We start from the raw sequence: 18,625 nt of genomic DNA on the forward strand, positions 1-18,625 counted from the left end.
AGTTGTTAAGAGTCCACGCTTTCACTGCCAAGGGCCTGGGTTTTATCTCTGGTTGAGGAACTAAGATCCCACAAGCTGTGTGGCACGGCCAAAAAATAAATAAATAAAAGCAAAAAATAAAATGCTGTTTCCTTTCCTGTTGTCAAAGTGCTCTTCATCCAACAAATGTCTGTGGAGTCCTAATACTTGTGTATTAGGAGCTGGTAATATAAACTTGAAAGCACAGCCCCAGCCCTTGATGGGCTTACCTGATTTAGAGTTCTGAAAATATGACTGGTCACTGTAATTGTAGGCACCCAAAAAATTTTTGTTAATTTATTCTTATGCCCAAAGTATCACTGTTGGATACACAGTTACATTTCCCCATGGAAGCTCTCTGTACAAATAAACAATAATGTCTGTACTAAGTGTGGCTAGGAAATGTTAAATCATATAAAACTTGAAAACAGAATAAACTTTACCAAATTTTAGTCACAGAATAGAATAAGTTATTATTTCTCAACCAAAAATGCAGCTGAAATGACATTGTGGAAAAATTTGTACTCTAAAAGTAAAGATAGGAGAGACGTGTCATTAAATAAGAAAAGCATTTAAGGTACACATAGGAGTAATCTTATATGCCAAGAAGAGGAGGATGGACAAATTTTAAGTGACTAAGCTTTGTGGGAGACTCCAGAGGACTCTTTAAACCAAAATCTAAACTAACAAATTGGCCTTGGGGTGGGGGAAAATTATTATAACTTTAGTTAAATATTTCCCCTTGTGTACAGCCTAAGGAGAAGCTTTCTGACCTGCTTTGGGGGATTTACAGGGAAACTACAGTCATCACCTGACTGATCACCTTGGGCTTCCCAGAGTTGCCCTGACTCCCTGCCCTGGGAGGTCATGCAAATAAAGCAAATCATGCAGTCCTGGAATTTCAGAGTTCAAAGTTTTTCTGTAGAGGGAAGCAACCCTTATTTTACAAAGGCACAATTCTCACCAGTTTTTGGGCCAATCTCAGCAGTTGTATTTAAAAATTTAGACACACTCAAAATGGCTTGAAGGCTTAAAGACATAACACCATAAAACTCCTAGAAGAGAACATAGGCAAAACATTCTCTGACAATAAATCATACCAATGTTTTCTCAGGTCAGTCTCCCAGGGCAATAGAAATAAAAGCAAAAATAAACAAATAGGGGACTTCCCTGGTGGTCCAGTGGGTAAGACTCCACACTCCCAGTGCAGGGGGCCTGGGTTCGATCTGGTCAGGGAACTAGATCCCACATGCGTGCCTCAACTAAGAGTCTGCATGCAGCATGCGGCAACTAAGATCCCATGAGCCGCAACTAAGACCAAGCACAGCCTAAATAAATAAGTATTTTTTAAAATGTACCATATCTTTTAAAAAAAATAAAAAATAAATGGGACCTAATCAAACGTATAAGCTTTTGTACAGCAAGGAAACCATAAAACGAAAAGACAAGCTATAGACTGGAAATAAAATATTTGCAAATGATGAGACCGACAAGGGCTTAATTTCCAAAATATACAAACAGCTCATGCAACTCAATAACCAAAAAAAAAAAAAAACCAATCGAAAAATGGACAGAAGACCTAAATAGACATTTCTCCAAAGAAGACATACAGATGGCCAACAGGCACGTAAAGAGATGTTCAACATTGCTAATTATTAGAGAAGTGTGGAAATCAAAACTACAGTGAGGTACCAGCTCACACCAGTCAGAATGGCCATCATTAAAATGTCTACAAATAATAAATGCTGGAGAGGGTGTGGAGAAAAGGCAACCCTCCTACACTGTTGATGGGAATGTAAATTGGTGCGGCCACTGTGGAAAACAGTATGGAGGTTCCCCCCAAAAATAAAAATGGAGTTGCCATATGATCCAGCAATCCCACTCCTGGGCATGTATCTGGACAAAACTATAACTCAAAAAGATACATGCACCCCTATGTTCATAGCAGCACTATTCACAATAGCCAAGACATGGAAACAACCTAAATGTCCATCAACAGATGAATGGATAAAGAAGATGTGAGATATATATATATATATATATATATATATATATATATATATACACACACACATACACACACACAATGGATTACTACTCAGCCATTAAAAAAAATGAAATAATGCCATTTGCAGCTACATGGATGGACCTAGAGATTATCATACTAAGCAAAGTAAGTTAGAAAGAGAAAGACAAATACCATATGATATCATTTATATGTGGATCCTAGAAAAATGGTACATATGAACTTATTAGCAAAGCAGAAATAGAATCACGGATGTAAAGAACAAACTTATGGTTACCAAGGGCAGAAGGGAGGGGGTAGGACGAATTGGGAGATTGGGATTGGCATATATACACTACTATGTATAAAATAGATAACTAATGAGAACCTACTGTTTAGCACAGGGAATACTACTCAGTGATCTGTGGTGACCTAAATGGGAAGGAAATCTAAAAAAAAGTGGATATGTGTATACGTTCAACTGATTCACTTCGCTGAACAGCAGAAACTAACACAACATTGTAAAGCAACTATACTCCAGGGACTTTCCTGGCGGCACAGTGGTTAAGACTCCGCACTCCCAATGCAGGGGACCTCCGTTCAATCCCTGGTAAGGGAACTTGATCCCACATGCATGCTACAACTAAGAGTCCACATGCCACAACTAAGGAGCCCATGTACCTCAACTAAGGAGCCAGCGAGCTGCAACTAAGACCTGGTGCAACCAAGTAAATAAATAAATAAATAAATAAATAACACAATGAGTTAAAAAAAAAAAAAAAAAGCAACTATACTCCAATATAAATTAATTAAAAAAAAAAGAAAGTTTCTACTGCTGGAATAATGGTGGATTAATTTGGATAATGAATTTTACTCTTCAAGATTTAATTTGCCACATCATCACAATTCCTTTTGCCATCCCCACTTTTCCATTTTACTGTGGGTTGTGGGTGCATCCTGGGTCAAAACCTTGATCTCATTTAAAAGATAGAAAAAAATCAGAGTAATTTTGCTGAACTCATGCCAACGTTTAATAAGGTGGACCAGTCACTTCATCTAATCGGCTCATTAAGTCTCATGTCATCTGCCATCATGTTAGACACTGGTGGAGACCTTTACATCCAGGCCCTCTTGCAGCAATGAATGAGGAGTTACCACACCTGAGTTCGAGTGCTTAACTCTATCCTCTTTTTTTCTTTCTTTTTTCTTGATAGTATTAATTTTACTTCCGTAGATGATTAAAAAGTTGTCATGAAAAACTTGGTCTTTCTCCTTTTTTTTTTTGGCTGAGCCGCACGGCGTGCGGGATCCTAGTTCCGCCATCAGGGATGGAACCGGGGCCCCTGGCAGTGAGAGCACCGAGTCCTAACCACTGGAGCGCCAGGAATTCCCCGTCTTTTTCATTTTTTTAAATGAAGATTTATGGACTCAAACATTTAAGTAAAAAACTTTTTTTGTACCCATGTGACCCAAAGCAACAAGAACATTTTCAGGGAGTGATTTGGAGAGTAGATTTTTCTGCCTTCATTTAGAATGTTTTCTGACTCCTAATTTACTGGCTGCTCTTTGCATATACAAATCCCTATCTACTCTTTCTGGTCCAACTCAAATGTCATACTTTTTTTTTTTTTAATTTTGTTTATTTATTTTTGGCTGTGTTGGGTCTTCCCTGCTGCGCGTGGGCTTTCTCTAGTTGCGGCGAGTGGGGGCTACTCTTCGTTGCAGTGCACGGGCTTCTCATTGCGGTGGCTTCTCATTGCGGAGCACGGGCTCTAGGCGTGCGGGCTTCAGTAGTTGTGGCATGCGGGCTCAGTAGTTGTGGCACACTGGCTTAGTTGCTCCACGGCTTGTGGGCTCTTCCCAGACCAGGGATCGAACCCGTGTCCCCTGTATTGGCAGAAGGATTCTTAACCACTGTGCCACCAGGGAAGCCCCTCAAATGTCATACTTTTATAAAGCTTTCTCTTACCACTCCCAACCTTCTTTTGAACCTCCACACTGCTCTGTATCATTCTTATGACATTTATTATCTTATATTTTGAGGTATGAATATATTGTCTATATCCTTCTTGAGGGCCCTCAGTGGGCACTAGTACACGGAGAATGACCTTAACGTCTCACACACTTATATTTATTGAAGAAAAGAATGGGGAACCTTGGACAAGCCACTTAGCTTCTCTGTTCCTTAGTCGCCTCACTAATGCAACTTATTTCAGGGGTTAGTTGTGAAGAGGTAAGTTGTGAATGGAATGAGTTAACATGTGCCAAGGAATTTTGAAAAATAAAAAATGAGGAGCAGTGTAAGATACTTTTTCCTGTTCATGAATACTATGCTTTGCTTGTTCATAACTATAATCTTCTGTGTGAAGATAAATGGCTAAATGATTCCAAAAGAGCCATAAGAGGATCTCAAGAGGTGATGAGCTTTCAAGGTTCTTAAGATTTTAAGCAGACTGGAGAGTGGTAGTGCCACACAATGAAAGAGCTTGTAGTTTGTCAGACATGAATTTTTTTTTTTTTTTTTTTGCCTGTGTTGGGTCTTCGTTGTTGTGCCCGGGATTTCTCTCTAGTTGTGGCGAGCAGGGGGTACTCTTCGCTGTGGTGTGTGGGCTTCTCATTGCTGTGGCTTCTCTTGTTGCGGAGCACAGGCTCCAGGTGTGCGGGCTTCGGTAGTCGTAGAATGCAAGCTCAGTAGTTGTGGCTCGTGGGCTCTAGAGCGCGGGCTCTAGAGCGCAGGCTCAGTAGTTGTGGTGCACTGGCTTAATTGCTCCACGGCATGTGGGATATTCCCGGACCTACGCACCCTGCATTGGCAGGCAGATTCTTAACCACTGCACCACCAGGGAAGTCCCCAGACGTGAATTTTAATCTCTTCTTTGGCCCTTGCTGGATTAGCTTTGTTACCCTAAGTAACTTACTCAATTTTTCTGAGTCCGGGTTTCCTTATCTGTAAAATAGGGATGAGGAAATCGTGTTTTGCAGGGCAGTACGAGAATTAGTAATAATGCACGTAGTAGTGTATGCTACCTAAGTGGGAAGAATCGTTAATACTTAGGCACTTGGGTTGAAATAGCCCCACATTTGCCCTTTATCCTGTTGACAATATTTTCATCCTGGTATTTAAAGGAGCTGTTACAGAGTATGCAAAAATTAGTTTGCGCCGGAACTTGGGAATATGTATTTGTTCACTGAGTTATTAATATAGTCTTGAATTAAAAAATTCCTCCTAGGTCCGTTTCAATAAAGTTTTGCTCAAACGGGGAGCTGGGATCTTATCGCGAGAATCTGGCGGAATGCGTTTCTGGCCTGGGACCTGCTCTCGCGTTGTTTGAGCAGGCAGTGGCGAGAGGTGAAAGGAAGCACGAAATACCGCGAGAGTACTGCAGATTCTCGCGATATTTCCTGGGATTACCCCCTCCCCCCTCCTCCCAGTGCCGTTTCGGTTTAACCTAGTGTGTGACTGAGAGTCTCTGTGAGGGAGCGAGTGAGGGTGAGGTATTGAGGTGAGGCGGAAGCTAGAAAAGGGGCTCTTTCAGGAGCGAGGGACAAAGGGGGTGTGAGGCACCTAGGCCGCGGGACCCCAGCGACAGGAAGCCGCCCCGAGCCGGGCTCCCGGGTAGGGGAAGGGCGCGCGCAGTCCTCACAGGGCCCCAGAGCAGGAGTCGGCCCCACAGCCCCGGGCCGTCGGCTTCCTACTTCCTCGACCTCCCCGGCGCCTGGGCCTGAGGATTGGCTCGGCGTGGGGAGGAGGGCAAACAGACTCGAGCGGCTACCCGTTGTCTCGCAACTCCACTGCTGAGGAACTCTCATTTCTTCCCTGGCTCCTTCACCCCCCACCTCATGTAGGAGGGTGCTGAGGAGTCGGGAGGGAGGAGGAGCCTGGGCTACCGTCCCTTCCCTCCCCACCCCCTTGTAGGGGCGCTTTGGTAGGCGTGGGGCTGGGGCTGGGGGGGAGGGTGGGGGTTACTTTTTGGAGTGCTGGGGAACTTTTTCCCCTTTTTGAGGCCAGGGGAAAGGGAATGCCCAATCCAGAGAGACATGGGGGCAAGAAGGACGGGAGTGGAGGAGCTTCTGGAACTTTGCAGCCGTCATCGGGAGGTGGCAGCTCCAACAGCAGAGAGCGTCACCGCTTGGTGTCGAAGCACAAGCGGCATAGGTCCAAGCACTCCAAAGACATGGGGTTGGTGACCCCCGAAGCAGCACCTTTGGGTACAATTATCAAACCTTTGGTGGAGTATGATGACATTAGCTCTGATTCCGATACCTTCTCTGACGACATGGCCTTCAAACTGGACCGGAGGGAGAATGATGAACGTCGCGGGACTGATCGGAGTGACCGCCTGCACAAACACCGTCACCACCAGCACAGACGTTCCCGGGACTTACTGAAAACTAAACAGTCAGAGAAAGAAAAAAACCTGGAAGCCTCCAGCAAGTCGGGATCGATGAAGGACCGGATATCAGGAAGTTCAAAGCGTTCAAATGAGGAGAATGATGACCATGGGAAGACGCAGATCTCCAAAAGCAGCAGCAACAAGGAATCCAGGTCATCCAAACTCCATAAGGAGAAGACCCGGAAAGAACGTGAGTTGAAGTCCGGGCACAAAGACCGGAGTAAAAGTCATCGGAAAAGGGAAACACCCAAAAGTTACAAAACCGTGGACAGCCCCAAACGGAGGTCCAGGAGCCCCCACCGGAAGTGGTCGGACAGCCCCAAGCAAGATGATAGCCCCTCAGGAGCTTCTTACGGCCAAGATTATGACCTTAGTCCCCCGAGATCTCACACCTCTAGCAATTATGACTCCTACAAGAAGAGTCCGGGAAGTACCTCAAGAAGGCAGTCAATCAGCCCACCTTACAAGGAACCTTCGGCCTACCAGTCCAGCGCACGGTCACCCAGTCCCTACAGTAGACGACAGAGGTCTGTGAGTCCCTATAGCCGGCGACGTTCTTCCAGCTATGAAAGGAGTGGCTCTTACAGTGGGAGATCACCCAGTCCCTACGGCCGAAGGCGGTCCAGCAGCCCTTTCCTGAGCAAGCGCTCTCTGAGCCGGAGTCCGCTCCCCAGGTGAGCTATTTGTCTAGCAGTCCGTTCTTTCTTACGGTGGCTTATGAGGAACTGGCGATTAGACGTGTTAACATTTTGTTGAAGCCCCCGGTGTTCATCATTGACTAGAACACTTTGCTATTGGCTAGTCATCATGTAGGTGAGTCTGGTCTCCTCTTAACCCAGAATTGGAGAAGTGCAGAGTTCACATGCCTACAGCTGCTAAAGGTAGGTACTTCCAGTGGTGGGATCTTCAGTTGTAAGCTCCCATGTGAGAAAAATCATAGGCTTCTGCTTACTGACTGCATAGGATTGATACTGGTGCCCAGAGTTTATCCAGCTATTTCGGTTGCTTTGTCTTAACTTTTAAAAGATCACTTTGGTATTAGTGCCTTAGGCTTCATTGGACCTGATTGGAGATGTAAGAAATTAAAAATTTTCATTTGTATTATCTCGGGGCTATTTGCCTAAGCCATCTACCATTTGTGCTGTTCACTGAGTCTCCAAACCTGTAAGTTTATTTCCTAATTGACAATTTTTTGATAACTTAGAGGAGACTCCTATCTTTCATGTGATGTTTCTAGTGGAAATTCAGCCAATTAGTTCTTTTTCCCTTTTATGGTATAACCTAGCAGAAATTGGTTCCAAGGATAATTTGATTTTATTTACAGCATCACCATTGACCTATTTGTGACCACAGGTGAATTTCAAAGTCTTTCTCTTAAAAATTGGTAATAGTACCTTCACTGTGATATTTTTGGTGAGAAAGTCATGTTAGTTTGAAATTTAATTGTTGAAGTGAATTGTCTACAGAAAATCGTTCTTGTTCCTAGGTGATGAGATGTACCTCCCTCTTTGTGGACTTAACATTTTCCTCAAAAGCAGAACTTGGGCTTTGGAGTTCTACCTGAGTGGAATCCTAATCTTGCTTTGTGACCTTTGGTGTATAATTTAATTTCTCTGTGTGTGAAATGAGAATAATAACTACCTACTTCTAGAGTTGTTGTGAGGATTAATTAGTAAATATGAGTGCATAGCCAGGTACAGTGCCTGGTACTTGGAGCCAGTCAGTAAATTCTATCAAAGAATGAGGAAAATGTTGTTGAACACTAGTAGAGAAATTAGGCGAATTCGAAAAAATCCATGCATGTCTTTTATATGGTCAATGTGAGTAATTTTTGCTGACTTAAAGTTATAATTATTCATAAACTAGTTTGAATTCATCAAGCTACAGGAGTTCTTAGCTGTCAGAGTCTGAAGTTCCTTAGGCTTTTCCCCTCCATTTTATTACAATTTTTCAGACACAGAAAAGTTGAAAGAATTGTAGTGAGGACTCAAGTATATACCACCTAGATTCTGCAATTAATATTTGCTATACATTTTATCATCTCTATCCATCTCTCCACCTTCATTTGTTTTGATTCATCTCAAAGTAAGTTGCAGACATCCGTATACTTCACTGTAAACACTTTAGCATGTACACCATTAGCTAGAGTTCACTTGTTTTTTTTTTTTTGGAGGGATGAGGGGTAAATTTATATACAGTGAAATGGATGTCTTAAGTGTACCATTTGTAAAATTGCTTAGTTTTTAAAGGATGCCTAAGAAATATTCTCAGAATATTTGTTTTCTTGAGGGAGTAGTTTCATAAAGGCTATTCTGAGAATTTTTGATTGTTAATGGGGTTTGGGAATACAGAATTACATCGAGGCTAAAGCACTAAAACAAGTTTCAGTAAAAACTGCTACTTTGCAATGATTCCTTTTGGATTCAAATCTCAAGTTCTCTCTTCCTCTACTCACTTAGTTGGAACTAGTGCAGTGTTGGTAAAAATAAATCAAAGAATTGGAGACACGGTATTATAGGACACAAATATAAACACTAGATAATAATCCTGGAGTCACATGCACATTTTTAGTTGGCTTGAAAAGAGCATTATGTGTTTGTGTGTGTGCGTTATGTACGTATTTTTCCTCATTCAATTTCTTAGAGTCGGAGTGGAGGAACATACAGATCCCTTTTATGGTATTCTCTCTTTTTTTTCCTTGAGAGAGACAGTCAAAATTAAACAAAAGATTTCATTTTTATAGACTGAAAATGCTTTGGCAGAAACGCAAGGTCTTTGCATCCACCAAATTAGTAGTGATTAATAGTAGAAATTTCATTTCAAATGGTGGAACCTAACTTAATTCAGGGAAAAAATACATTTGTTTTTGAAGACAATTTTTTTTGTTGCCTGCATTTACCTATTTGTTGTTCCCTTTTACCCCCTTTTTTCCATGAAGAGTGGACCTGGACCTCAAATGTAACGTTTATATAAGTTATGGCCATCCAAACGTCCTATTAACAGTAGGCTTCTGTTCAGAAGTTGAGGGTTTGTAGCAGAGTTCCTTAGGAAGATTTAGTCATGCTGAAAGATGAAAGAAACAGTGGTTTGTAGAGCACGGTCTCTGACATTATTTAGTGTTTTCCTGAGATAATGTTAGTTTTAGACCAGCCTATACTTCAATATGAGAATACCTCTTGTTTTAGCCACTCATTTACAAGAGAAGTATTAGTTTTCTGAAGGGTAATTGGATATTTGGTAAATTCACTTAACTACTTTCAGTATTTTATATCCTCGTGTTCATATATACATTGTTGTTATTGTTGTTTTGAGCACTTTGAATCCAATGATAACTTTACATTTTAATAAACTTGGAAGAAAGTTTCCAAAAAGCATTATATGTATAAGAAAATCATGACATCATGTGAGTTGTTTCACTTACCATGTATATGCTATTTGTTTTGAAGCATTTTGGATCACATCAATCTTACCAATGATCAACGATAAAGGGAGATATTGAAGATCTGGAATGGGAACAATTCGTTTTACACTACTGGGCAAATTATCTTTTGTCCAGTCACATTTTTTGTGCTATTTTTTTTTCCTCCTCACACTGAGCCCTGAGCACATTAGGCTTTATTAAAAAGCAAAAAGGAATTAATGAGGGTTTGGGTTTTAATTTAGAATAATCTGCCTTATAGATTCCCAGATTTTACTTCCCAATCCTTCCTTAATAATGGAGAAGATAAGTTGAACATGCAATAATACCTTGCCTTATGAATTCCTAAAAAGTTTATTGGAAATCATTTTATATTTGAAAGTACTAGAAGCCATCATAGTTTTAAGAATTTCTAATAAATTATTTTGGTAAGACAGTTTCTCCGGTTTATCTAGTTTTTGTAAATCCTAACTCTTGTATATTGGGGGTTTGTTTAGTATAGGCGCAACTTAATAAAGTGAGGATACAAGGAACAGAATCTTTTCCTGGGATTTCTCAATAAAATAGCTGTCTAGTTTTAAAAATTTAGGTTTTGGTGAAGTGTGCTAGTTACTTTTAACTTCCTAATTGATATAACCCACATTTAGCATTAAGTATGACTTTTTAAAGTCATGTTTTCATTTTATCACATATTTAAACCAAAATGCTAAAAGTAATCATTGTGAATATGGGTATTTTCTAACATGGGAAAAAAGTATCCATCCATCTTCCTTCAGTTGAATAAGTAGTGGATAATTTTTTAGATTATATGATTGAAATATGTTGCCATGCAGGATTTATTTCCTTCTAATCTATTTTTTTTAATTTATTTGCTTAGATGACTTAGCCTTTTTTTTTTTTTTAAAGAATTTCCCTTTTTAATTAATTAATTAATTTATTTATTTTTGGCTGTGTTGGGTCTTCGTTTCTGTGTGAGGGCTTTCTCTAGTTGCGGCAAGTGGGGGCCACTCTTCATCGCGGTGCGCGGGCCTCTCACTATCGCGGCCTCTCTTGTTGCAGAGCACAGGCTCCAGACGCGCAGGCTCAGTAGTTGTGGCACACGGGCTTAGTTGCTCCACAGCATGTGGGATCTTCCCAGACCAGGGCTCGAACCCGTGTCCCCTGCATTGGCAGGCAGATTCTCAACCACTGCGCCACCAGGGAAGCCCATCTAATCTATTTTTTTAAGTAAAGAACGGTTTTAAATTTACAGAAAAATTGTAAAGATAGTACAAAGAATTATTTTATGTCCTCAAACTCAGTTTCCCCATTGTTAACATCTTATATTTGTTACAATTAATGAACCAATATTGATACATTATTATTATTATTTGATGGTACCTAATCTATTTTTAAGATTGCTAAATACTCAAAGTGGGTTTTTTAAGTTACAGTTCTTCATAGTTTGTTTAACTGATCTATTCCATATTGCTGTAGTCTATCTATTTTAAACTGCTGTTTTCTCTTTCCAGTAGAAAATCCATGAAGTCTAGAAGTAGAAGTCCTGCATATTCAAGACACTCAACTTCTCATAGTAAAAAGAAGAGATCCGGGTCACGCAGTCGACATTCCAGTATCTCACCTGTCAGGCTTCCACTGAACTCCAGCTTGGGAGCTGAACTCAGTAGGAAAAAGAAAGAAAGAGCAGCTGCTGCTGCAGCAAAAATGGATGGAAAGGAATCCAAGGGTTCACCTATATTTTTGCCTAGAAAAGAGAACAGTTCAGTAGAGGCTAAGGATTCAGGCTTGGAGTCTAAAAAGTTACCCAGAGGTGTAAAATTGGAAAAATCTGCCCCAGATACTGAACTGGTGAATGTAACACATCTAAACACAGAGGTGAAAAGTTCTTTAGATACAGGGAAAATAAAGTTGGATGAGAACTCTGAGAAGCATCCTGTTCTTAAAGATTCGAAAGGACAGGGAACAAGAGACTCTAAACCTGTAGCACTGAAAGAGGAGATTGCTACTCCAAAAGAGACAGAGACATCTGAAAAGGAGACCCTTCCACCTCTTCCCACAGTTACTTCTCCACCTCCTTTACCAACTACTACCCCTCCACCTCAGACACCCCCCTTGCCACCTTTGCCTCCACTACCAGCTCTTCCACAGCAACCACCTCTGCCTCCTCCCCAACCAGCATTTAGTCAGGTTCTTTCTTCTAGTACTTCAACTTTGCCCCCTTCTATTCACCCAAGGACATCAACTCTGTCCTCTCAGGCAAATTCTCAGCCCCCTGTACAGGTTTCTGTGAAGACTCAAGTATCTGTAACAGCTGCTATTCCACACCTAAAAACTTCAACGTTGCCTCCTCTGCCCTTCCCACCCTTATTACTGGGAGATGATGACATGGATAGGTAAGTCCTGTGGTTAACTGGGAAATTTTAACCCTCTTGTTCGAAGTGTAATGTATTTTTTGTTCTCAAGCTTTGTCAAAATTGCTCTAATGCATGGCTGTTTAGAATGCTTTCATGAATAGGAAATGCCTTTGATGTTTGGTTTTCAGTGGAAAAGTCCTTATGCATGACATTTATTAGGAAAAGAGAATTACAGTTTGAGGTCTCGTAACCCTTTTTCTCATAAGTGTGTTTATTGACAATTTTGATTCAAATTTTAAAAAATCATGTGTTTTTCTCCTTAAATTTTTACATTGAAAATTTTAATATTAAATAGCTGCAGAAAAGTTAAAAGAATATAACTAACACCTGTATACTCTTCACCTCGATTCACCAGTTATTAATTTTTTGCCACATTTGTTTTAACTGTAGATATCATGACACTTCTGAATACTTTAGCATGTCTCTCCTAACAAGAACATTTTCCTATATAATCACAATACCTTTATCACCCTAAAAAACTTATTCATTTATTAAATAATATCAGTAGCATATCAATAATAATAATATCCTCAGTGGTCCCAAAAATGTCTTTTATAGCTACTTTTTTTTTTTTCCTCCTGATGCTTTAAAAAAATTAATTATCCTGTAAGAAGAAAAGAACAATATGTAGAATCTTTGCTAATTAGAATATAAATTCACAGTGGGGTGATGGGAAGAGCTCTAATTTTAATGAGTCCTCTGAGTGTTGAAAACTGAAATGATTTGAAGCATGAATCTGATTTCATGGAAGGCATTAGGAAATATATTTGTTTAATTTCTTGACAGGCCTAGCCAGGCAAGTACCACCAAACAAACATGATTTAGCAGTGACATATGCCATGGCAGTCTTTGTGTTATTCTTTTTTCTATGGAGATTCTGCCCTCTTGTTCTGGAGGATATGAGTTTCACTTATTGCAACAAACTTCCATTGTAAGCACAAAAATAAGTATTAACGGTCTTGCATCCCAAACCAATTCCCAAGCTTCCCTTACTTTCCAGGTGACATCAGTAGTTTGAACAGTGACACATTTCAGCCCTTTAGGTCTATATTTTTTCAGATTACACTCTGCGCTTTTTTTAGAGGGTGCAAGTGCAATAAATGAGGGGGAAAGAGATTATTTAAAAGAATGGCTCCATTACTATACATAGCTGTAAATCTGATTTTAAAGAAAAATTCCACATGCTCTTTCTAATATTAATAGGTATTTATGAATTCTGCCACATCCTGAGAACTGCAAAGGAGAACAGAACCTGAAATTTATGTAGAAAATTTGTTTGAGGTACACAATATACTTCTCATAGATACAAGCTATATATTTTTACAGTTTTTGTTGGAAAATAGTCAGTTGAGTATCAGCCAAAGGGAACCTAGGCCACTATCTATCCACAGGAACCTTGTTTAAATATTAGTTTACGTAGTGGCTAGGACAATATCAGTGTGGCTAAGAATCTTCCTTTTGAAATGTTTACTTGGCTAACCAAATAGCTGTTGAACCTACCTACCATGCGTCAGCATAGAGTGCAGGTTTCCAGAGGTGGAACAATTTTGATAGAAAGCACATAGGAATTTTTATCTTTCAGATTGCAGATGAGGGGTAAGGTAAGACCATTCAGTGCTTATTTGAGTATGTGTAGCTATCTTTAAAAATGTGTAAGAGAGAGAATGAAGTGAGAAAATTATTTTTGTTATATATTTATTCTGATTCCAAAAGTGTAACTATTTTATTTTATAGTCCTTATTAAAGGTAGAAAAATGGAAGTGAAGATTTCTTCCACTATCAGTTTTATTTTTTTACTATAAAACTGTAAATTCAAGATGGTTTTTCTGTTCTTGTCTTTATTTACTTATTTGGTGCCACCCTGTCCAGGTACCAGCTGCACCTATCTTTCACATGAAAAATATTTATTTATTTAAAAAAAAATTTTTTTGGCCACACCGCACAGCATGCAGGACCCTAGTTCCCTGAGCAGGGATTGAACCTGCCCCCCTTGCATTGGAAGCGCAGAGTCCTAACCACTGGACCACCAGGGAAGTCCCGAAAAATAATTTTATGTAAGAAAACTTTTTAGGAAGGAATCTGAAAGTTGCACATGGGATTCATATTCCTCTCTACTTTCTCTCATGTGAGGCTTCAGGAGCTTAAATGTTGAGAATGTGACTTAACATCTTTTTTATTGCCTACAGTGCTTTAAACATAGAACACAGAATGCAGCCATTAAATATTGATTATTTGAATAAGTAAAACTGCTGAAGGAGCCAGGGTCAGGGCTTGTGTGGAATGACATCGGGCATGTAGTTAAGAAATTATTTGCCACCTGGATGACGTAAAGCTTGTATTAGAGGATTTGTCCTTTTGGGAAAAGAATGAAACTTTTCTTTCAAACATATATATTGGGCCAGGAGTGTATTAACCCAGGTATCAAATGCAGGAGTGAATTTAATTAATGGTATTGCAAAAACCTTTCTCATTCATGGTCTACGATTCTTGGTTTCAAGAAGCAAAGGCTGCCAGACATCCACCTTGATATATAGTACATTCTTCATGAACATAGCTATTCATGGGGATCTGCTGCTTTTTAAAAAATTTTCAGTTAACCACATAGGGTTTTTTAAATATTGTTTTATTTTTTTGATAGCCTGGTTCATTTGGAGTCTTCTCAGACTTGAGTAAAGTCTACATTATTCTTAAAGGCTGTATTTTTAAAGTACTGAGCTCGTGTAGAGTAGACCTGGGTAAACATTCAGATTCGATTTTAGGATTTTTCTAATAGAATGCTTGTTTTTTACTAGAATGCTAATACAATGTTTTTAATGTATATTCAGTCAAATTTTTAATAGAAATTTATAAAAATAAATCACTTTTTAAACAACCTGCTTTAAGGGGAAGGAGATAAATGATCTATTTAAAGTAGTTTATTTTACGTTTTGAAAATTAATTGATAAGAATTAATTTTCGGGAATTCCCTGATGGTCCAGTGGTTAGGACTCCGTGCTTCCACTGCAGGGGGCTCGGGTTCTATCCCTGGTCGGGGAACTAAGAGCCCTGAAGCCACGTGGTACGGCCAAAAAAAAAGAATTAATTTCTTTTCGCATAGTTCATATGTAAATTCATATTTTTTTCTTTATTAACAATAAAAACTTATTAGAGGTGTTAACATTGTACCTACAGATTAAATCCAGCATCGTAAATTCCAAGAGACTCTCCGGATTCTAAAATTTCAGCATCTTGGAGCTTGGCAACTTTTTTTTTTTTTTAATTACACACAAGCATTATGCAACCTTGTCACTACATGTGAACCCACCTGCAGGTATAAATGGAGAACCAGGAAATACTGATATTGATAGGGTAGATCAGCACTTCCTGGTACTGAATCTTCAAGTAATGACTTAGATGTTCAGTATCTGCTCCAATATGCTAGGCTCTCTGCATCTACTGTATGCCCTCAGAACTATATAGAGCTTTATTTTAGTGAGTGCCCTACACTGAAGGCTAAAGAGCATAATGTTGTTAAGCACTGCAATTTTATGGGTCATCATTATTCCAAGGTTTTTGGTACATTTGGAATTTGTTGAAACAGAATTTGACCTCTGTTAACTTGTGTGCCCTGAACTGGTAGTACATATCCCATCAAACACTCATTCTTTCTTGACATAAACATACTAACAATATAATTTTTCAGAAGCAATGTACATTTCACAGTGGCAAACAATATTTGAACCCATAAAGTAAATTTTGGAGAAAACAAGTGTAAATATAAAATATAGACTGAACTTAAATGATGGTGAAAGAATTCAGATAATTTGATTCTAGTGACACAGAACCAAGATGGAATCTATTTCTGAGTCATGAGGAATTGAAATTTATAAAAAATATTTTGACATTAGTTGAAAAATTAGGAATTTTCTTTCCCAAATGTCTTAAAACTTGGGGAAATTTAAAAAATCTATATGGCATCCTGACTCAAGAGTTTTCTGGTAACAGGCTTTGTTCCCAGGGTAGAAAAATCTTAGTGCAAATTATAATAATGTTGTGTGTTCATCTCTATCAGTAATTTAACAGAAAGTTTCAGGTGATTGTTTTGCTCTCCATTGACTACCCCAGTTCTGGTTGATACGGTACAAACTAGATTCTATTGTTCTGTCTGATTTATAAGAGATTAAAATGATGAAAATTGGTAGGAAGTAGTAGCTTTTGAGATTGTGTTTCACACACAGAGGGCAGCAGTATGCTTTAAAAAGATACACTGCAGGGCTTCCTTGGTGGCGCAGTAGTTAAGAATCCACCTGCCAATGCAGGGGACACGGGTTCGAGCCCTGCCCCGGGAAGATCCCGCATGCCACGGAGCAACTAAGCCCGTGCGCCACAACTACTGAGCCTGCGCTCTAGAGCCCATGAGCCACAACTACTGAGCCCGAGTGCCACAACTACTGAAGCCCACGCGCCTAGAGCCCGTGCTCTGCAGAGAGAGTAGCCACCCAATGAGAAGCCCGTGCACCGCAACGAACAGTAGCCCCTGCTCTCCGCAACTAGAGAAAAGCCCGTGCCCAGCAACAAAGACAACACAGCCAAAAAAAAAAAAAAAAAAAAAAGATACATTGCAAGGGGTAGATCTGTTCTTTATTGGTTCTGTGGATGTATTCATGAAAGAATTTTTTTTTAAATAACCACTTGTTGAAAATGTAGAGGAGGTTCGTACTGTGGTTAGGATTCTTAGATCCTTTTTAATCTTCTGATACTGTGATGGAATACAGAAGACTATCTAGCATGGTTTTATTTGTAGGCATGAATTCGTATGCTGCACTATCTTTTCTGAGGACATGCATGGCACAAAATCCTTCCTTTACTCATAAATAGAGGTGGTTAAAAATTGGATCTGAAAACTGAATTTTCTAATCTATTCCAGGAAAGCCATCCCTTCTGTTTCCCCCACTGACTATTAAAATTTGTTGATTATCATGAGAGACCTTCTGCTACCAGTGTTTTAATGATTCTGAAATAGTCTCTTGGACTCTTTCTCCTTAGATTTTTAGTTTGAAGGTTATTTATCCATTTTGGATGGTCGGATATGGTTGCCTTTTGCTTCCCAGCCAGTAGAATAAATAAGTATATTTTTCACTTATTTTGATTTCCAGCTTAGCTGTATTTCTTACAAAACACTGTAAAATACTATTTTCTTTTTCCAAGTTTCTCTCCACATCTTTAGTAGCATAATAGTATTGGCTTGGCCCAAAAGTTCGTTCAGGTTTTTCTGTAACATGGAACAACTTGAACAAACTGTTTGGCCAACCCAATATTACATTGCTGGGCTTTCAGTCATTTAAATCTTTGCTGGTTAAAATATGGAGCAGGTTTGGTGACTTCGTGAGTTGCAGTGGTGCTTTGCAAATTTAAGATTATAACTTCCTGCATTTTATTTCATCTCAATAAAAATCCAAGTAGAATCTTAGGAAGGACATTAAAGAAGTTTATTAAAGTTTCTACAAATAATATGCCAAATTTTGTATTGGTTTTTTTAATATACTTTGGATTTCTTTTTGCAAAATCCAAGTCTCTTTAACTGTGATAAACTCCATTTCTTTATGTTATATTACTTTATGTTATATTATTTATTTTAAGGGTTTTTTTCCCTTAAAAGTAAAATCTTTGTAATCTTTTAACCGCCAGACATTATAATCTTTGAAAAGTTTTATTTGCACATCCTTTAAGTAATTGTGATCTTTTTCATTTTTTCCTCTCTGTTGTTTAGTCCAAAAGAAACTCTACCTTCAAAACCTGTAAAGAAAGAGAAGGAACAAAGGCCACGTCATCTACTCACAGACCTCCCTCTCCCTCCAGAGCTCCCTGGTGGGGATCCATCTCCCCCAGACTCTCCAGAACCAAAGGCAATCACACCACCTCAGCAACCATACAAAAAGAGACCAAAGTGAGTTTTTGGAGGGACCCATCCTTAATTACAGCTTTCTTCCTTACCTTTGGACCTCAACCTACACCAGTAGGCTTATAGAGGATTGGGCCTAATGTAGATCTTATTTTATTTTAATGGATAAAATCCTTTCATCTACACTCATAGATACCATGTTGTGTTTTTTAGAAAAGCAATAATTTCCCAATTCCAAGTATACCATGAACATTGATCCCACTGTATCTTTTGAATTCATAATACTTAGCGTATTGAAGAAGAAAAAAATCCTTTAATTCAGAGGGTGTCAACCATGTACACATTAATGAAGAATTAATAGATGTGGGATTTTTTTTCCCCTGAACTACATAAATTGCCATGCCATAAATGTAGTAGAATCTGAGTTTGATCTTCTGATTGTTAGCATTCTTCTCTTGGTAGTAAAAATAGTTGCCATTTGTTGAGCACATATTA

The 18,625-nt window shown here is 39.1% G+C and overlaps 1 protein-coding gene across 9 annotated transcripts in view; it reads left to right on the forward strand.

Annotated features, from left to right (window-relative positions):
• Positions 1 to 5,983: 5,983 nt before the first annotated feature.
• Positions 5,984 to 18,625, forward strand: part of CDK12 (cyclin dependent kinase 12) — a 62,919-nt gene continuing 50,277 nt past the window's right edge. For 8 of the 9 annotated variants that reach the window (XM_068531842.1, XM_068531843.1, XM_068531846.1 and 5 more), the window contains exons 1-3: positions 5,985 to 7,091; positions 11,347 to 12,228; positions 17,999 to 18,175. In XM_068531842.1, the coding sequence (XP_068387943.1) occupies positions 6,043 to 7,091; positions 11,347 to 12,228; positions 17,999 to 18,175 (2,108 nt within the window). In that variant the 5' untranslated portion in view covers positions 5,985 to 6,042. Of the gene's footprint in view, positions 7,092 to 11,346; positions 12,229 to 17,998; positions 18,176 to 18,625 lie in introns of all 9 variants that reach the window. The other variant, XM_068531840.1, reaches the window with a different exon arrangement.

The sequence above is a fragment of the Eschrichtius robustus genome, chromosome 20 (genome assembly GCF_028021215.1).
Source record: "Eschrichtius robustus isolate mEscRob2 chromosome 20, mEscRob2.pri, whole genome shotgun sequence".
Classification (NCBI taxonomy): Eukaryota; Metazoa; Chordata; class Mammalia; order Artiodactyla; family Eschrichtiidae; genus Eschrichtius; species Eschrichtius robustus.